The 21,087-nt window shown below is 42.6% G+C and overlaps 1 protein-coding gene across 10 annotated transcripts in view; it reads left to right on the top strand.

The window, feature by feature from the left end:
- The window catches only part of LOC135255700 (cadherin-8-like), a 187,684-nt gene that overhangs the window by 122,576 nt on the left and 44,021 nt on the right, over positions 1 to 21,087 (top strand). For all 10 annotated transcript variants that reach the window (XM_064337218.1, XM_064337215.1, XM_064337216.1 and 7 more), the window contains one exon: positions 17,794 to 18,088. In XM_064337218.1, coding sequence (XP_064193288.1) covers positions 17,794 to 18,088 — 295 coding nt within the window. The remainder of the gene's footprint in view (positions 1 to 17,793; positions 18,089 to 21,087) is intronic.

Below are 21,087 nucleotides of genomic sequence, written 5' to 3'. Positions count from 1 at the left end.
GGTTGTAGTGTCAGTCAATGATCTACAGGCATTTAACAAGGTTATTTTTGGAAGCATGAATTGACTCAATATCTTGGTGAACGACATTTTTATTTATTTATTTATTTATATTTTTTTTACCAATTGGATTTTAACTGAAGCCATTCCATGTTACATGGCAGTACCTTAGTGCAGAGTCCCATTGGAGATTGAACCAGCAACCTACTGTGTCAGTAAGAAAAACAAAAAACAGAAAAAAACAACACTACATGGACACTAGTTGGCTTGTGCTTTTGAGAGGCACGAACAATCAGATGGTCAGAGTATGTCTAGAGTATTGCTTTGAAGCCCAAGTCCACCAGCTGCACTTTGGGAAATTGTGTCTTTTTTATGTGCTTCTTACAGCTTGATGCCACTATTTTGTGTTTGCTTGAGGCAGTCAGACACCCAGAGCTTCCCAGGAACTATAGTTCCTGAAATGTTATGTCGTGACCCTGGCCAGTCACATTACAAATGACTATTTTTAAATTCAATTGACTACTTTTTTGTGTGTTTAAGTTGGAAATATAGGTATTTGTTGGAAGATAGTTTAGTTTAGCCCATACTGAATAATAGAATAACAAATATAATATGTCTCTTTGTTTAAGTAATAGGGAGAAGGTAAAATTACACTTAAAAATGCTTTGAGTAGACCAACTTTAATGTAGTAGGCCACCCCAAGGTTTTGAGAATTTTACACTACAAAGGCAGATGTTGCTTTGGAATCGTTTTATTTATTTATTTATTTATTTGCACTTACATTTGATTATCTTTTAAAGGGTTTCTGCAGAATAAACAATAACTAAATAGATTCTGAGTTGCAATGTCACACCAAATTTAAAGTGAGAGTAATTAGCCAATGATTGTTGCAGGGATAATTATAGCTGAAATGAATAGCCCTTTCTATAAGCAGTTACATGTTAGCTCAGAGGAACATAATGTGGCATTAAAACAGATACATTTTTCCAACAGAGGCATTTTGATAATAATAATAATAATAATAATAATTCTTAATTCAGTCAGCACTGCAGCTGCCTCCATGAAATGTTCTAGAGCCTTGATAAGCACGCTCTCATCTGTGATACACAAGCTGTGGACTCTCAGTTCTCTTCACTCTGCAGTGTACCAACTGACCTCAAGCAGTCATTTCACATGCAAGCCATTCAGGAAAACCGCAGACGTCTGTTTGGTTGAGGACGTTGATGATGCTTTAATGATGAGATATGATCATCCAGCCCACCGAATCCCTCCCTACCTGGGCAATGTTACAGCCAATTAATGCGCATCTATGCAGGGCTGATGGTTATTCTCATTACTGGCATGGAATTGATTTGATACGTGGATTCAATACGAGACCGTCCATCCTATCCACGCACTTAAACAGGATGTGCCGATCGAGCAGCATGTGCATGGAAATACTAGTATCTGCATACGTACATGCATTGCTTCACAATCATAAATAAACACTCATATAATCTAATATTCACAGTACAGTAAAGCGAAAAACCTGTACGAAAGCAAAACAAATGGGCATAAATCACGCTATACGTTCAGTAGCAGAAGCTTAATAGTGTACGCTGTGTGTCTGGTCAAATAAATTGGCAGACATAAAACATGTCGTGTGGAAGGATTCTGCTAATACAGATGCAGCTCAATCCACTGAACCAGCTGTAAGGGACCGGAGGAAAATAAATGAATAAACCGCTGTTACATCTCCCTTTGCCCTTGAAAATGCTGTGGTCCCCTCTTTAATATGCAGGAGAAGTCAATAAGCAATTAATATACTTCATAAAGTTCCTTTACCGTGGCTTCCCCTGCACCGGGCGGCTTGTAATTATCTCATTCATAATCCGCAATCACGGATACAGTGCTGTTTTTCTGCAAAGGCGTCAGACCGTAATTGGAAAATATCTCCTTTGTGCATGCTCCCTTCCTATTCCCCCTTTAATATAGCTTGGCTAAGGAGTGTGACTTGCCTAGAAAGAAAGAAAAGGAAAATACAAAACAAACAAAAAATAAAAAATAAAAAATACGGCGTGACAGCATTTTCACACGAGTAATCGAATCCCTCCAAGAGCGCTTCATTTTTCTTCATCTCTTTGGGGCGGCAGAACCTTTATACAGACCTACGCTCCAAAGGAAAGCACCGCAGAACACAATTATAATTCCAATAAGCTTGTTGGGAAAATGTAAACTGATAGCCTGCTGTAAACCTGTCCTTCCGCGCTCCCAAAAGACTGGTAATAAAGTAGAATAGATGTAATAGTTGAGTTACTTTTCCCCTCTCTCTCTCTCTCTCTCTCTCTCTCTCTCTCTCTCTCTCTCTTTATCTCTCCCCCTCCCTCCCTCACTGCCTCCCCAAGAAAAATAAAATGGCTGATTTAATTTGGTAGGTGAAAGACTGGTGCAGCAATGTGGAGCTTTCTTTCTTCTTCATAAGTGCACTTCTTGCCATCCGGGTGAATGGTTCTCGCTCGTCCTGACCAAGGAGCTTCTCCACCTTTGCACCCCAGGGGTGGAACGAACTCCCCATTCCTCTACAAACCACTCGGTCACTGCCCATTTTCTGCTGTGGTCTGGAGACGCATCTCTTCAAATTGTACCTTGAATAATTCTAACACTACTACTTGACAGGGTTACTCCTAATCTCGGATCACTGTCTTATATCACATGTATCTTGGTATCTTGATCTTTTAGCATTTTCATTTTACACTTATATCTTCATATAGCACTTTTGTGTTGTACTTGTACAATGATCTTGGTGTTATAGCTCTTTGTCACACCCCTATCACTTCTAGCTTGACTTGCCATAACTACTGACTTAGCCTATGCTTACTGCGTGAACTAGACTTTATGTTCATGGCCATGGATAACTGATACTACATGAAAATTGTATCTTTTAGGACCAGTGTTCTGTAGTTATTCCAATGTCCTTTGGCATGCACTAATACTACGTCACTTTGGATAAAAGCATCTGCCAATGAAATGTAATTTAATGTGGGATGTGACGTGGACGTGTAAACAGACCTTTATATGCAAGTGCCGACAAGTCAAAGTGTTTTTTTTTTTTTTACAACACCGACATTCATGTTTTTCTGTTTACGCAGGCTCTTGACTTGTCATTGGCTTAATTTTGGCACGGTTAAGAAATGGAGTAAGCAAACAAAGCCCTCTAAAAATCCCAGCAAGTGAAAATTGGTGGCGAAACTTGATTTGCATGACAGCGTGCAGCAAATTGGCAAAAATCTGATACTCCAGGCAAGAATGTTTTTCTACTCCGCTGTTTTTCTGAATATTCTGTTTGTAGCTAACTGTCTTGGGGGTCGTGTCTGTTTGGTGTTTGATTTTGTTTGTCTGTTTACATTTTTTATTCCAAGCCTTACACTAAACACAAACACAAGCAGTCTGCTTATCATAATTATCTGGCAGTGGTATTATCTGTTTTATTGATGATGCGCGTAATGAAGAGGATGCAAAATCGGAACACGAAGGCATGTAATAAATTAGACAGTGGGCTTGCGTGCATCTTTCACAATGACTGCGACTGAAGAAGAGTCCATCTGAATGAGAAACCACAGGTGTGTGTATGCTTGTGTGTGTGTGTGCGTGTGTGTGTAATTCAACAGATTTAGTTTTAATGTAAGCTTCAAAGTGTGTGCATTTACTGTGCATTTACTGAATATGAGAGATATTTCATTGGCAATGTAACAGTCCATTTCAGTTCTTGAGTGATTGAAAAAAAAATTGGCTGATTTTGTGATGTTCACTGTTGTGAATCTCTGCACTGCGTGCAGCAATGTCAGACAATGACTTTTTTATGAGCACGGCCGCAGAACCTACTGACAGTTCAGTAAGCTGTGCGTTTTACTGGACTTGAAGGACACAAACTGAGGCCTTGCCAGGAATGGGGCAGGCAAAGTGAACCACGTTTGACATGATGGGCAGATCGGTTTTGTGTGGGCAGCGGTCGACTGCGGGCTCTGCTTTCCATCATTTGAAGTGACTGGCAGAGGAAGCAGGCAGCTCACTCCGTGGCTGCCCCCCACCACCCCTCCCCCCCTCAATCCCCCCCGGCTGGGCAAAGTCAGAGAGCGCAGGGAAAGACGGGCGGGGGTGGAGCAGGGGGGAGTCCTTGCCTGAGGACAACTTCACCATGTCGGTGTCAGAGCAGACGGGAGACTCTCTCTCTTCCCTGCAGACGTGGCTGGGGAGACCGCTGCATTACAGAGAGAGTGCCCTGCGAGCTCCGGCCTCTGCGAGCTCCGTGATTTACACGGGGACTGGAGGGACTGAAGAGGAGTGCTATTAAGTGTCTGCATATGCTGGCCTGCTGGCTAAGTGACTAACTTCGGCAGATTGAATTCTTATGCTAAAGGTTAGAATAGTGGATCATTATTACATATGGCCTGTGTGGGGTATAAATTCAACTGTTCTGTAAATGGATAAACTCTCTCGATTCCACAGTCCGCATAGATTGTGTGTGTGTGTGTGGGTGTGTGTGCATGTGTATATGTGTGTGTGTGTGTGCCTCTATGTGCACTGTGGAATTAAGATAGTTTACCCATTTATAGAAGAGTTGAATTTATATCTCATTTTAACCAAGTCCCAAGTCTGGATATGTACACCATTATTGCACAAAAATATTGTTGTTCATTTTCTAAACACTGTATTGTATAATAAAATATGGAGAAAGAAAATAAAAGGCAATATTTAACATCTGATTAGTATGCACACCTCTGAGTAAAGCTTTTTATGTGACTGGATATGTGTTTTGGGATCCACTGTTCAGTAGAGCCAGTAAGTGATTTTCATGCAAATTCGAAGTGATTTTTTTATTTTTTTATTTTTTTATTTTTTTTTTAGAATTCTCACCAACAAGTACTTTTTGCCTTTTCCTCAGCTCTAATTGCCACGGAAATATGCATCTGGAGTAGGTATCGCCATTTGATAATCCACGTGTTTGCGCGGCTGTGTGTCGAAACGGGGACGGTGAAAGGGCTGTATTTGGAACAAGGCAGAAATGATTCCTACTGCTGGTGTAATAGAGGTGCACACACACCGCCGATAACCTCTCAAGTTGTATAATGAGTTTGCAGATTTCCATTTATAATACATGTGGGGTGTGCATAATATCTTACAGATCTAAAACAGCACCGGCACAGTCATTGTTTCTTTTTTGTGGGTAGTGTATAAGCGAAGAGAGCGTAGTCTTCCACAGCACAGAAGAAAGGAAGGGTATTGCATTGCTAAAGGCTTTTGGGGGTGGGGTGGGGGCAACCATTTTTAATTTGATACACGCTGAACAAACTTGTTTCTCTTTTTTATACATAATTCACTTTATATTTCTGTATACATGCAGCCTCACACACACACACACACATATGGTGGAAATACATACAGAGAGGTCCATAATGTTTAGGACAAATACATATTTTTTTCTTGATTTGGCTCTGTACTCCAAAATTTTCATTCATTTAATTTTTATTAATGGTATATTTATATACTTTGGTTTCACTGTGTAGACATTGCAGCACTTTTTTATATGTCCCCTTCCTCCTCCTCCTCCTCCTCCTCCTCCTCCCCTGCCCCCCATTCCAGAACTCTGTAGGTTCTTTTAGGCACTTCTTAGCAACCTGCCCTGGTCATCCTATTTTTGAAGCTAACTAGTGGTTTGCATCTTGCAGTGTAACCCCTGTAGTTCTGTTCCTGAATTCTTCTGCCAACATTAGTCACTGACTCACCCACGCCTGGCTCCTGAGTGTTTCTGATCTGTCAGAAAGGTGTTGGGGGTTTTTCTTCATCATGGTGAGAATTCTTCTGTCATCAACTGTAGGGTCCTCCCAGGCCCTTTGTGATTACTGAGCTCACCAATGCTCTCTTTCTTCTTAATGGCCTATGTCTTGGAATTTATTTAAAAAAAAAAAAATCTTATTACTATTTCTCAGCCTCATAATGGCTACCTTGACTTTCATTGGCACAACACATGCTATCAAGCACCAACAACAGAATCCAAAGGCAAACAAAAGTCTAGAATCCAGACTAGATACTGAAATATCTGCACAAGGAGGCAATTTAACACACCTGACTCATCAGGAACACCCATGTGTTTTTGTCCCAAACATTATGGTGCCCTGAAATGGGGAGAGGGGTGGGGGTCTATGTATAAAAATGTCTGTCATTTCTACGGGGCAAAACCAAGATGTATAAAAATATTTGTTATTGAAATCTAAGAACATGCACTTTAACCCCATGGAAATTGTTTGATTATAAATAAACAAATTAAAGAGAATATACGTTTTTATTCCAAAACAAAGAGGGTATACAGTGTATATATATATATATATATATATATATACACACCTCCATTTTTACAAGCTGTCTGCAAAGACAGCCCATGGTAGATGTGGCTGCTGACCCATTAAGGAGGGACACAGAGTTCCTCCAAGGTACCTTCAGTTTTCTTTCACCAGTTTTGAAAGTGAACGCACACTGTGCACTTGTGGATTTCACAGAATGGACACACTATGGGAAACATCAAAGCACGTCTGCAAACTGACAGGACCAACAAACCCCAGAGAGGCTGTACATTTGGTGCTGTCTTTCATTTTGCACAAACAACACAGTCATGTATTTTTGTGTGTTCCCGCACCCTAAAATGGGGGTTGTTCGGGGGGTTTATTTACATAAACCAATGTGAGATTAGTTTGATTAAAGTAACCTTTTATTGGCAGTTACAATTTAAACAAACAGGAACCTCAGACCGCAGGGGAAACTAACAGGGTAAATTTGTTACCATGTTCTGTGGCCATTGTTATTGAAATGAAAACTATGAATACACAGCTCCTGGCTATATAACCCTAATATCAGTGCCTCCGGTATTCTGTCACATTTAAATAACAAGACACAAGATGGATTAACCCGCTGTGACTTATGTGTCAAAATAGAGCATTTATGATTAGCAATCTCGCTGTGAGGCCAAGATGACAAAAAATCCACAAAAGCAGTTAACACGTCACCAGTAACATTCCAAAATTCAGTCCATGATTTGACTTGGAATTGTAATTCTTTTTTTTAGTACAAAATTCAGCCCTGATTAGAAGTGACTGAAGTGTATGTATATATATATATATATATATATATAGTAGTAATGAAATTATATTAGTATAAGTGTTTCCCTGAAAAGAACAGATCAGACCTATGATAGGACGATAAAGTACTCCACAATACCCAAAGGGTCATCAAGTGTGTTGCCAGGTAGTACAGAGTGAATGGCTAAAAGGGTGTCTCACTTTCATTTGCAATCTAAAGTTGCCAAAAAAAACAACTTGAGATTCCTCCAGGAAAAAAAATGGCCAATGATGGAATTTACTACCGAATGATTAAATGTATAATTGACTGCATTCTTCATATTTTTCTCCTGAGGCTTTCAATGGTCTTGGTGAGTTGAGCCTGTTAACCTTTCCTTCAAAAGTTGAAATGAAGCCTGATATATTTGATTTATAAAAAAAAAAAAAACAAGTTAAATCCACCCCCAGATAATGTATTTGGCAGTTGATCAAATCCATTAATTCTGTCTGACAGAATACATTCAAATCATCAGCTGTTTGAATGTAGATGCAAGGCCATATAGGCCTTATTCATTGGAGCTGCTGGCATGGATTTTCTTAAGACATCACAAACAAATCCATATCCTAATTCCTAGAATCCAGGAAGTGTTAACCAGGTGGAACACGGGACCACCTGTTCCTGCTGTCTCAACATATAGAGAAACAGTTTCTATAGGTTTCCTTTTAAGATTTCATGGGGAAGCCATGATTTTTTCCCCCCCATCCAGTTGGCTAAATGGATATTGGGGCCTGCTGGAGATGTCACAGGGACGTCAGACGGCGCTGAGATTGATGACGGTCCGGGGGGCCTCCCTTATGACCCCACTGCGCCTCACAGGAGGGGGAGAGTGTGCGCGTGACGGGGAGAATCCATCTCCATGCCCAGGCTGACAGGAGCGAGGAGAGGGGCAGATGGGTGGGGAAGTTCCCACCCGTCTCTGGGGTGGAGGAGGTGGGGGGGGTGGGGGGGGGGGGGTGGGTGGTGTGGGTGGTGTCGGCCGCTGCCGGTGATAGCCCCCTTTTCCAGTCTGATGCAGAGAAATGATGCTCGTCTTGTTTGTGCCGGCATTTCGCTCTGCAGAGGACAAAAAAACAAGAAGAAAAAAAAAGAATGAGAAAAAAGTTGGCATAATTTACGGTGACATTGAAGGATGCCTTTGCATGCCATCATTACTAGTCCCAAGACACAGCTTTTGTACTAAAAACATTTCCGAGAATCAAACCCTTGTTGCACTTAGATATGTGGAGTGTGTGTGCGTGTGTGTGTGTGCTACATTTCCTGTATGCAAGTGCATAAAACTGGTCCTTTCCCAGCCAGTGCCTGAATTGCTTGCCTGCATAATATTGCATACATTTTCTGTATTATAGCGATGCAGTATCATAATAAATTTAAAACAAGTTTTGAAATAAAAAAACAACCAACAAACAAAGACTCAAATAAATGAATAAATAAAGAAGTCTTTTTTTCCGCCTTTACCTTTACCTTATGGGGGGGGCTATCATGACAGAGCATTGCGAAAAGGCTGCTCCCCGAATCCCAAATTCCCTCTTTGGCCTGCCGTGACAAAACCAATTTCAGTTCTGGAAGTCACCGGCAGGAAAATGTGTTGATTCCCCAGGTGATGTGTTTGCGGAGTGCCATGAAATCTCTTTGCTCTGGCAGCGGGCAATCCTCACAAACAAACGAGTGTTCAGCCGTCCCCTGGTCAGTGTCGGGTTCTCCGTGGGAATCCAGGCCTTGCATCCTATCGTGAAATGATTCTTTTAAAGAACACAGACACCCCTAAGCTCTCCCCTGCACGTCCTCGCATTTACAATACCCCAAAGGCCTAACCTGTTTTCGTTTTTTAGCAAGACTGAGATTGCGTTCGCATCCGATAAAGGAAAGTGACTGCTCTGCATAGTCTGTTTCTCGGTGTTCCCCATGCATAAATAATGCATTCGAAAAGGCATTTGATTTTTGTATCCCCCCCCAAAAAAACATGCAATTGTGTCAGAAATATAATGAACGTGCATCAAATGCTTCTCAAGATCGCACACAAACTTGCGTATGCACCTTTCTATTAATGCATTTTTTAACTTTTTAAAAAACTGCTTCTTGGGTTTGGGAAACAAAATGTGCAATGATCAACTGATATTTTTCCTAGGTGCATCTACCAAATATTCTGGCACTAGCACAACATAAGTGCGAGCGTAAAAGGAAGTTTATTAGTGCTAGTTTATAACATTGAGCTGTGGTATTGCTTGAGATAAATATACATCAGATCTCTTTTTTATTTTGGCATCAAGGTTTACTGAGTGGCACTAAGAACTATGAAATGGTTGCTGTATTCCACACAAGGCTAGAGAACGTAATATTGAAATTCATCCATACGTACAGCGAATAAATATTTTCTGTGTTTTAAATCATTTAAAAACATGGATTTACATGGATTGCACTGACCATCACAAATGTATCTTCTGCAATGCTGCTGTTCATGATTTATTTAGCATTCATAAAACAAAGTGAAGTGCTATGTTATTGACAAAGATTAAAGATGGAAAGAACATATAAGTGTTTCTTAAAACAATGCAACACAGCAATGGTCAGTGGAACTGGACAGTGCAGAGAAAGCAGAAATTGGATATGCACCATCCATATCTATTCCATTCATTCATCCAGTCGTTCATTCATTCATTCATTCATTCATTCATTCATTCATTCATTCATTCATTCATTCATTCATATAATTCTGGCAGATGCAAAGAGCCCAGGCACACTGTGTGAATTTGACAGCTTAAAGCAGTCTATGGTCCATGTTTTCGATTACATGCAGCTGTTAGAGACATGCCTTGAGTGAGGACCTTTGCCACTCCTTCAGGCACTTAGTGCTATGTATGCCTCTGGATAATGAGCACACAAAATGGTGGGGGTGGGGGGGTTGTGTGTGTGTGTGTGTGGGGGGTGTGTGGGGGGGGGGGGGTAATCTGCATGGCAAATGACATGGGGGAAAGAAAGGGAAAAAAATCAGAGTATTTTCAGGGAGGAAAGTGGCTAAATGTGAACGTTAAATACACACATGGCCAGTCTCAGATGGTGTTTACTTAGGCTGTGTCTTCTTCCGGCAGACAAATTGCTTTCTAATACCCTGATATTACACCCAAGACTGTAAAACAGCAAGACAGAGAATCATGCGGTCTTAAACCAAAGTACTGAACTTGAGTGCATTGAAGAGGCAGTAGACATGCCATTAAGTTCGAAATGCTTTTCTTTATTAATTTGACCACGGGCACACATATATGGAACATGTATTGGAAAATATAATGTAATATATGAAACAATGCATTTGAATATATGGATGGACTTCATGTATATTTTGCAACACATGCCAACATATTGTTTGCAATATTTGAAATAGAAGGACTTAACATATATTTTGCAATACACATCAATATATTGTATGCAAGAACCAATTACAAGAATATATTACAAAATATGTTTATCTTATCTATTTCTCTATTATTCAGGTATGTTAGGCAGTTTTAATAAAATGTGTGTATAAATAAAGGAAAATGCATTTATAAAACATACTTTTATAATCACATGACACTGAAAACATTTCTTTATTCTTTCATTTCAAGTTCAAATACACTGTCATGGTAATATATTTTTCAAAGACCCATCTCACGACACCCTGTTTATAAGGGTTATATTATAATTAAGCGGGGGCAGCAGGTCCGATAGTGACCTAACCACTACACTAGCGGGGAATTCATCTTTAGTGCAGTGGTTAGCACTGCATCCTGTTCTGCTGGAGACTGGGATCGACCCAAATTACATTGTCAGTTGAATTTTACTTGAAATATTTTATTATGCATATTATGCATTAATAAATTATCCTTTGGAAAGGATGACAGGATTTGTATTTTGTAGGATGCAGTTCTCAGGGGTGGAACTGAATAGTCATTTGGCTGAAGGTCAACCGTCTTAGCAACATTCCTACGCAGATGATAATAAAGCATATGTACAGTAAACAGTATACAGTATATCATTATATGGCATATACTGTGTCATTATGCATTTTCTGAAGGTTGTGAGCCTGCTATTAAAAAAGAAAAGGAACTGCTTAAATATGACATAATGAATACAGCTATGCTATGTTTATGTTATTGTGCAGAAACTGTTCAGTTTCTGAACAATAGCAGAGTCTTATCTGCATCGCAGCACGGATTCCAGCATACCCTGCAGTTACAAGTTGAGTTTCCCAACCACACATTTCCACCGCTCTTCTGTTTGCACTAAATGTGAAGCTTTTTGCACTGTCACACATTGCTCGACGGCACTGCTTTCTTACAAGAGGATCAGGAGATAATCTGCAAATGCCGTTCAGTCATTCATAAAAAATATATATATATAAATAAATAATGGAGAAAAAAATGCATCATAATGCCATGCTCTGCCATCTGGTGTAAGATAATGCTCCATCATACTGAAATCCAGCATTGAATTAGAGGTAATGCAGGTTCCATCTGCACTTCATAAGAAACTATCTAATCTGGATTTGATTAGCTCTGCTGCGTGAACGCAGATCTGCTCTTTAATTGCGCTTCTATCCCCACGCCGTCCTCCAACCGGTCCACCGCGGCATGTGCAGAATAGATAAAAAATGAGTAGAGGATTTGGGATGGGAGGCCAATCACGGTTCTGGCAGGGGGTAATACGCAATGTGTTCTACGCAGTGTGTTCTTCGTAATGTGTGGGAAAAAATGCGGATGTTTCAGCATTGTGATAGTTTACAGCTGAGAGAGAACTCGTTCTTGCGTAGGGATGCTGAGAGAGAGACTACTATCTATAGCTACATAATATTTTCTTGCTGCTTAACTAACATTCATAGATATATGTCCGGGTAATAGTCTGCTCTATTGGTTGAATGAACAGCTAACATTATCTACATAGGCTAAATGCTTATTTACCAACTATAACATTTATATGTATAACTATATATTTTGAATGATTTTGATGTGCTAGCTAGCTGGCTGTAAGTTTGAAAATGTATTTGGTTTGCTAACTTAAACAGCTACCATTAACATTTTGAAACTAATTGTTTTCTCTGATTATTATTATTTTCTTTACACCCTTATCCAGAGCAACTTACCCAGCTTTCTTGTTTGGCACATCCATTGGTATCCATTTTTAATGACATATTTTATTGAATCAGTTTCAAAACAATCTGCTTAAGGGTCTAACGAGACCCATACGTGATTCAAACCTGCTGTCTCTGAATGAAAGGCCAGTTCCTTACCTACTGTGCTACTCTGCAATAGCTGTAAAATAGGTGTGTTCCTTGGCAAATCTTTGAATTCAAAGCAAGACACACAAAGCCACATATACACATTTGCATTACTATTTTGAATAACAACCCCAGACAGTGAATCTGAGTCCCTATCCTCTGTGCTTTTTTATGTCCAATGACATTGTTTTGTGTCAAATCCACTGTGATCCTGTCATTCTCACTGCAGATGGAGGATTTGAAATGACAGTAGGAAATCATCAGTGTGAGCTTTCGCATACATATATTTTTTTCAAAGTCCTTGTTTCCTTTCTGCAGATTGCTGATGCATTCATAATGTGAATATGAAATGCAGGAACATGAAACCTAAACCATATATTGGAGTCTAAAATCATGTTCTCTGTGGAGGATCTGGGAAGAAAATTGTGCTTCCAAGAATAACAGAGAATATCGTGTGTCGTACAAAGTGCCATCTGCCTCGAACATTCAAACTATTATTGCATAATGTAGAGTAACACAAAATGTTGTATACGCTCTTACATGGTGCTGTATTACCTGCTGAAATATTTATGTGGAAATAGATTTTTTCGCCAGCCGCAGTCAACAAAGCGAGCGCACTCAGAATGCGTTGTTTTTGGTTTGATGAAATTGCAGACAATATTTTCCATTTAGGCCGCTAAGTCGACAGATTGCGGAATGTTGTGGCACGGGGCGTTGTTGCCGTGACACCAGCCAATGGGCGACATGTTAAAAGCTCCTGACAAGGTTAGAGCTGTCATAGTTAAAGAAACGATGCCAACACTGGCATTTGCATCTCTCTCCTCGCAAATATCCAGGAAACATGCTGTGTGCCTGCTTACGAGTTCTCCTACGACGACAAGCTGTGTGACTTTCTTCTCTGGTGCCTGATTTGATGGGCATGAACATGTATACGATTCTGTTGTTTTTTTTTTTTTTTTTTTTTGCTCTCCACACAGAAATAACAAGAGGAAGCAAAAAATAAATGCTCCCTCACGCACCAGTGCCCGCAGTCCAGGCGGAGCTGGATCTGAGACGGAAGCAGCGGAATCCTATGAGGGTGCGCGCTGAGCGTCCGCGTTAGCGCTGACGTTAGTTTTATGGTCGTGCGACTCAATGACACTGCCGGCGAATGAACTGGTAGTGAACTGGCTGTGCATTCGAGCTCCCCGCCGTCTGGCGTTCAGCTCGCTGAAGGACGGCTTGGCGTCCTCCGCTGTTTAATTTAGCGTTTGATCTGACCCTTGTGCTGTCTCGTCTGCGCCTCCAGCCCGTCTTCATCTTTCCTTCCCCACCCCGACCCCCGCACCCCCCCCACCCCCCGGCCTTTCCTACCCTTCAGTTCCCCAGCCGTGTTGCAGACAGGTGTGATATCGATAGCCAGTCTACAGATGAGTCAGAAAACAATGCAAGGCTCCTTTCTGTTTCTTCCAGTCTGTTGTGAACACTGATCCAAAGCCGTGGGGTTCGTTTTCGATCCTTTCCCCCCATTGGCCCTTCGTTCAATCCATGTTTGTTTTTAGCTCGGACTCACAGGTAAATATGCTTTTTTTTTTTTTTTATTCTCACAAACAAAATTGGCACTTTGGTGACTGCTGTGTCCGTGAAGAACATATACAAGCCGAACAGGAAAAGTAAAGACTTTATCTGTAAATAGAAGTTGAGAACAAATGATTTAATCCAGCTAATACACTTTTATTTATTTATTTTTTTACCTGGACCAAAGCCTTTTCCCAAACAGGAAGCCTATCGGTAAACGTTGGGTAGAATTCCGCGCACGGCTCCGGCGTGCGGCCGAGGGCTGTGGAACGAGGCGTCCCTCATTAGGCCGACGCCGGCGCTTCCTCCGGAGCGGGGCGGGCGGTGACGCATGGCTCCGGAGGGGCCCATAACGCCGCCCGGTTCGCGGCGATGCGTCACGGGATGGAGGTGCGCGTGGGACTGAAGCGCCCGTTTCATCTTTCGGGGAGAGGCTCCTCGAGGCGGCCAAGTGCAATCTAGGGAGCGACACGCAACCTGATTTAGGCCTCCTCCTTCAGATTTAGTTCTGCAGTGCTAATGAACTGCAGGAGGCAGCGAGTGTCTTTCCGCCGATAGCCAGGCCCATACTTGTGACCCTCTTGGCCACACTTGTATCCGTGTTTTGCGTTCTGACACTACACCATATATATATATATATATATATATATATACAGATGTTTTATATACACATATATATTATATACACCAAAATGTACATATATATATATACGTATAAAACCCTTTCCATGGTAAAAGCCTCTCCATGCTCCCATGCTCTCATTGATTCTCTTAGCTACCTTGCTTTGCTTTACCAAGAGGTTTTTTCTATACCACCCAGCAGTTTCTGCATTGAATACACCGCAGATGTCACGAAGGCTAAATTACATATTTTTCCTTTGTGATATTCATAAGTTGCACATACATGTGGAAGGTTACATCACTCTGCTGTGACTAGGCCATGTCTTCATATTAGGAGAAACACACAATGCTAGTGTGTAATTCGGCATGCGATGATGTGTCCACACACATGTTTTCTGTTTGCAGTGCATACCAGTGCTGTGTGAGGGGTTCAATTACCCTCACGACTCTAGAACAGGCAGTTAACCCAGACTGCTCTTGGGTCCACCCTGTGTTCTTTATCTGACCACCGGGGGGCCTCATTTAGGCTGTGTCCCATTCAAGAAATTTGTCCATGCACTGATGCGCCTGTTGTGGCCCAGTCCAAATCCAAACGCTTCTGTGGCAAGGAGAACTAAGGGACTAAGGGACAACCTCCAATTAGCCATGTAATCACAGAGAGTTTGAGAGGGAGAGAGAGAAAGACAGAGAGAGAGACACAGAGAGGAATTCATTAAAGATTGTACGGAACAACCAGATGGTCAGTTCCTATGTTCCTGCCATCCTCACTACCTCTTAATGATAGGTAGGGGTTTTTCCTTGTTTTGTTCTTTACGATGCAGTGATGAGACAGGCCTCGAGTTGCCATATCGGGAAGAAAGATTAGTCCACGCTGAACACAGGAAATTACACAATTTTATGCAATGTTCTGATCTGTCAGTATATTTAGCAAGAGATAATTTGAGCACAGCACAGAGTGCACAAATAATCTGATATATTACTTAGCCAATGTCCCATTCTGAAACGATGTCTGCTCTTCGGATCCTCACTTGACCTTTTGTTCATTACTGTTATTAGGCAAGCGCATATAAAAGTCAAGTTAAAAGTGCATGCCTTCATCCTCAGACAATCAAAGGATGAGTTAAAAACTGGCAGCTGAAGCAATGGACAGCCATGCAGTCAAGCATACACACACACACACACACACACACACAAACACAGAGCTCCCTCAACACACAGAGACACACACATTCACACACAAAGCACACATACGTGCGCACACACCCACACAAGTGTATGCACACACACGCACGCTCACACATGAACACGTAGACTCCGACGCCATTAATTTGGGCTCATTTAGGAGGATTCACAGAATGTAGATGCTGTGAAATGGCAATATTAATGAGGGAGATCTTTCATGTGGAATGATGGCACAATTAGGAAAACAAAAGTGCAAGGCGCGACAATTTAAAGAGAATGTGCTTTGTCAGTGTCTGTGAACAGCACCTCCGAGACGGCGTACGCATGAACTGCAGGCGTGCGAGGCACACATCATCCCACAATGCCTTCTGAGGACCGGGCTCCTTCAGAGAGGCTTGTACACGCTCCGCCACTGAAGTCCCTAAACGTGTTCCGTGTCACAATGCAGAATGCAAAAAAATATAACACATAACGTACCTGGATCGACTAATTGTTAGCGTACAAAAAAAACAAAAAAACAAAAAAAACAAGAGCAGCTTCTGAGCCGCGTTGCATTTGAAGAGAGAGTTACTCTGTTATTTTTCCAGCCGAGATACCCCTTACCTTGGGGATTGAGTGGCTAATTTAGAAGAACCCAGAGTCACTCCAGAAGGAAATAAAACCCAGCATTTATATATCCGACTCGTAAAGGCCAGTGGCTTGTGCTTGTGGGTGTGCCTGGCATGCCCAACTAAATAGCTTTCCCTGCAGCACATTTCAAACTCCAATTGGAAACACATAGCTAATGATAATTGCGGGGTAAATGAGCTAGTGATAACTGAGTGAAAAGCCCTCAGTACCCACACAGACAAATAAATAAATAAACAAAAAATAAGAAATAAAGTTTCTCGCCAGTTCTGCTGATTGCAATATGGATAAGCACAAAAAAAGTACAGGTTGTTCTCCAAGCTTTTCACTGAGGTAATTCAATTTGTTTATTTATTTATTTATTTGTTTAGTTATTTATTTATTTCCCACAAAGTTCTCTGGGTTGACGAGAGCTTCCCTGTCCCGCCTCCCCCGAACCCTGGGCAGGTGACACATGATGTAAATGTCTGACAGCATGAGGGGAAGTGGCAGGTGACAGTCAACGCCGGTCCCTTTCACTCACCCTGGCACATTCGCCGAGCTTGTCAAGTAGGGTAATGACTTCTGGCGGGTAGATGTGCCAAAATAACGAGTTGTGTCAGTCGAAACACATCATCTCGCAATTTTGCTCTCTCTCTCTATCTCGCTGTCTATAAAAAAAAAAAAATATATATATATATATATATATATATATGTGTATATATAGGTTTTGTTTTGACATTGTTATTTCTGTCTTGCATTCTCTTTGGGGGTTTTGCCCCCTGGGGTGATATGGAAAGACTGGTAACCCCGCCCATACCTTGGCAATAGTTTCCCCCCCCCCCCCCAAAAAAAAGGGTTAAGCCATTACTGGAGTTCTGCCGACTTGACCCACTTTGTGGCGTGGCAGGCGTCCATTTTGCGGGAGCGGCCGTCTGCTGATGACAGCCGAGCCCGCGGGGCGTCGTGGCGCCGGCTAACTGGCTGGTTTCAAGGCCACCGGAGCCCGCGCCAGCGCGGTGACCCCCGCCGAACCCAGAGCCGAGGCGCGGCCGAGCCGTCAGCGGCAACAGAAAAGGAAACGCATCACCAGAGCGGACGTTCTGTCCGGGCTCCCGCCACCGAGAGATTATGGCGGAAATGGCAGGGGCTGGGATACGCAGCACTGCCCGCCCCCGTCCCACCCCCCCCGACTGCCTCTCCGTCTTCAGCATTTAGCTGTGTGCGCTGGCAATTTAGCCATGCCGCCAAATGAGCACATCTTACTTTCCCTCACGGTTCCCCCTAAATTGAAGCCCCTCTGCTCCGTGTCCTGGATTAAAGTGGATTTTTTTTCGTTTTTTTTTTTTTTCGCGCCCACCGGCGTTTCGCCCGTCGCCTTTTCCGGTCACGGTTCGTCTCCGCTGACTCCATTCTGTCTCTCTCCTTCTCAGCTCCACACGGACCTGGACGTGGGCGGAAAGAACATCAAGTACGTGCTGGCGGGCGAGGGCGCGGGCACCATCTTCGCCATCAACGAGAAGACGGGCGACATCCACGCCATGAAGCGGCTGGACCGGGAGGAGAAGGCCGAGTACACGCTCACGGCGCAGGTCATCAACCGGGACACCAACGAGCCCCTGGAGCCGCCCTCCGAGTTCACCATCAAGGTGCAGGACATCAACGACAACGCGCCCGAGTTCAACAACGGCCCCTACCATGCCACTGTGCCCGAGATGTCCGCAGTGGGTAAGCCAAGCCCCCTTTTTTGCACAAAACATTTTTCTGCACATAACCCCGTTCAGCACAAAACCCCCTTTCTGCACAAACTCCTTTCTGCACAAACCCATTTCTGCACAAAACTCCTTTCTGCACAAAACCCCCTTTCAGCACAAAACCCCCTTTCTGCACAAAACCCCTTTCTGCACAAACCCCCCTTTCTGCACAGACCCCCCTTTCTGCACAAACCCCCCTTTCTGCACAGACCCCCCTTTCTGCACAAACCCCTTTCTGCACAAAACCCCTTTCTGCACAAACCCTTTCTGCACAAACCCCTTTCTGCACAAACCCCCTTCTGCACAAACCCCTTTCTGCACAAAACCCCCTTTCTGCACAAACCCATTTCTGCACAAACCCCCTTTCTGCACAAACCCATTTCTGCACAAAAACCCTTTTCTGCACAAACCCATAAATATCCTGAAAATGACCCGCGAGCGTGATCTCATTTTGCGCTGCTAATGCGGCGGCACATCTGCGCCGCGCATCCGCGCATGCGAAGGGGTTGCACATGATCGTTTACTTGGAATGCAGCTCACATAGAAATGCAGAATGGGCGCGCTCATTTCCACCGGTAATTTTCATAGGTCCTGACCTATGAGGAGAATTCTCCGTAATCGCTGGAGAAAAGCCTACACGTCCGCTTAAAGAACAATTTAGTTCCCCCAACTTGCTCCCAACTGTCCACGGCAAACTGTGTGTACATCCACGCGTGTGTGTGTGTATATGTGCGTGCGTACGCATGTGTGTGTGTGTGTGTGTGTATGTATTCCTTCCTTCCGTTATAATATCAGTCCTCCGTGAGCGAGAAGTCTGCATCGTCTAAGAATTAATATTTAGAAACACTTAGATAGTCCATTATCCAGCAGAGGTTTGAAGCCTTTATCCTCCAGTGGTTTGGAGCAAAAGTTTTGCTTCTTTTTTTTTTTCTCCAGCCGTTGTGCGCTGAATTGAAATGCTCACAATACTTATCCCAGGGTTTTGACAGCAAAGTGAAGGAAATTGCCGGCACTGAGCTGAAGGGGGAAAAAAACGGTCTTTGAGGGCAAATCGGGATTAGCAGCCGTGTCTATTCTCTTTCACGGAAGTCAGTTGGTTTTGTGATCGTTATTTTCTTTTGTCGCTGCTGATTAATTAAACATTAAGCAATGTTCCCTTGTTTGTTTGAGAGACATTCTGGAAGGCTTGTTTTGATCTTGTTAAGTATTTATGTTATGTGGGAGACAGCCATGGATGAAATCAAGGGTCCTTTGAAATAATAAAACAAAACACAAACATGCTTTTTGTGATGCTCACATCACAAAAGTCTTACAATGGAGTTTAAACGATATGAGAGTAGAGAGCGGACGAAATATAACTGAGAAAATTACATTTCTTTTTTTAAACATGGAAAAGTGATTCCAGTAATGACTCTCATAAAGAAAGAAGAATGCATTGTTGTCAATATGAAAATAAATAAGATGATATAAAAGAATCTCAGTAAAACCATCGATGGGTGACTCATCCTATTAAGGGACTGTCCTAGTGTGTGTCTGGGCAAAAAAAAAAGTATGAAAAAGTGTCTATAAAGGTGCAAACTGTTGTTATATGGGGTGGTAAAATTACACCCCTAACCAGCATACATAGGCAAATTGATTTGTACTGTTTTTGCTTGTAAAAGGTACTTATTAGTACCCAAATAGAACAATATTGTACTTTTAAGGTACATATGGGACATCTGCTTCTTAAAGAGTACAAACGTACCTCCACAGTACCTTTATTTCTGACAGTGGACATCCATTTTTCATTTTGCACCAGCCATTTTTCTGGTTGTCTGGGCGACCGCAGTCACAAACAAAATGTCTTCCCTCTGACTCTGCGAGCTGAGCAGCTGTCCTGCGGAATAAAGAGAAGCATTGGCTTGACATCACAGCATGTTTCCAAGGAGATCATGTGCTTGTCTGAACTCTCCATAAAATGCCGGAAAAGGTTTTGACACACACAAATTAGGCATGAACACACAAATGAGGCATTCCAAATTGAGATCAAATATTTAACAAACTCAAAAAACAAGAGTTCTCATATTTTTTTTAAGCACTGACTCATGGATTCAGTTGACATTTTTCAAATATTTTTTTTATTTTATTTAAATATGCAGCTCACATTTTTGCATACTATTCATTTGCATAGTCAGATATACACAGAGGCAATTCAGGTTAAGTACCATGCTGAAGTACTGTGCCATGCTGAAGCACTTGCAGAAAAGTGCCATGAAAAGGGAATGAGCTCATCACCATGTCTGCATTCTGGGCACTCAGTATCACCGGGCAGATTGTGAGCTTTCTCATTTGTTCAAAGGGCTTTTGTCTCATGGCCCTTTTTTCTCCAGTCATACACAGACTTCCCAGGGAGCTGCTTTTCAGCTCTTTTGCCTTTTCTTTAACTCGTCGGGATTCATGCAAGGTCAGTGGAGGCAGAAAGAGTCCGATGTACGACACCCACACCTAATTATGGAGAGCGGCTATGAGAACCAGCGTGATGAGCGCGGATCGGGCGCGCCACCGAGCTCTGGCCCATCTCCCTCCCTTCAACACGTACTGCGCACACATGAACACGCTCGCACGCACGCACGCACGCACGCACGCACGCACGCACACACTCATGCACATGCAGGCACGCTCACACAGGCACGCATGCACATGCAGGCACGCTCACACACGCACACACACACACACACACACACACAACTCAAAGATCTTTAACTGCTGTGATTAACTCACATTAAAGCAGCCCGTGCTCTCGTTCAGCAGATGTCCTCAGGTTAAATGTGGCAGTCGTAATGAGGGCTTTGTACACACCCACGCAGAGACTGAGAGGATGGTCAGAGATGTGGAAGCACAGATGCATTCTGGAGTTTGAAGTCTTAAGTAACATGGGAGGGGGAAGCTCTTTTTTTTAAAAGGTGAGCTGAGCTCTTCAGAGGTTGGCCTCAG

Source organism: Anguilla rostrata, chromosome 5, assembly GCF_018555375.3.
Source record: "Anguilla rostrata isolate EN2019 chromosome 5, ASM1855537v3, whole genome shotgun sequence".
NCBI lineage: Eukaryota > Metazoa > Chordata > Actinopteri > Anguilliformes > Anguillidae > Anguilla > Anguilla rostrata.
This window is presented reverse-complemented; position numbering and strand designations above follow the sequence as displayed.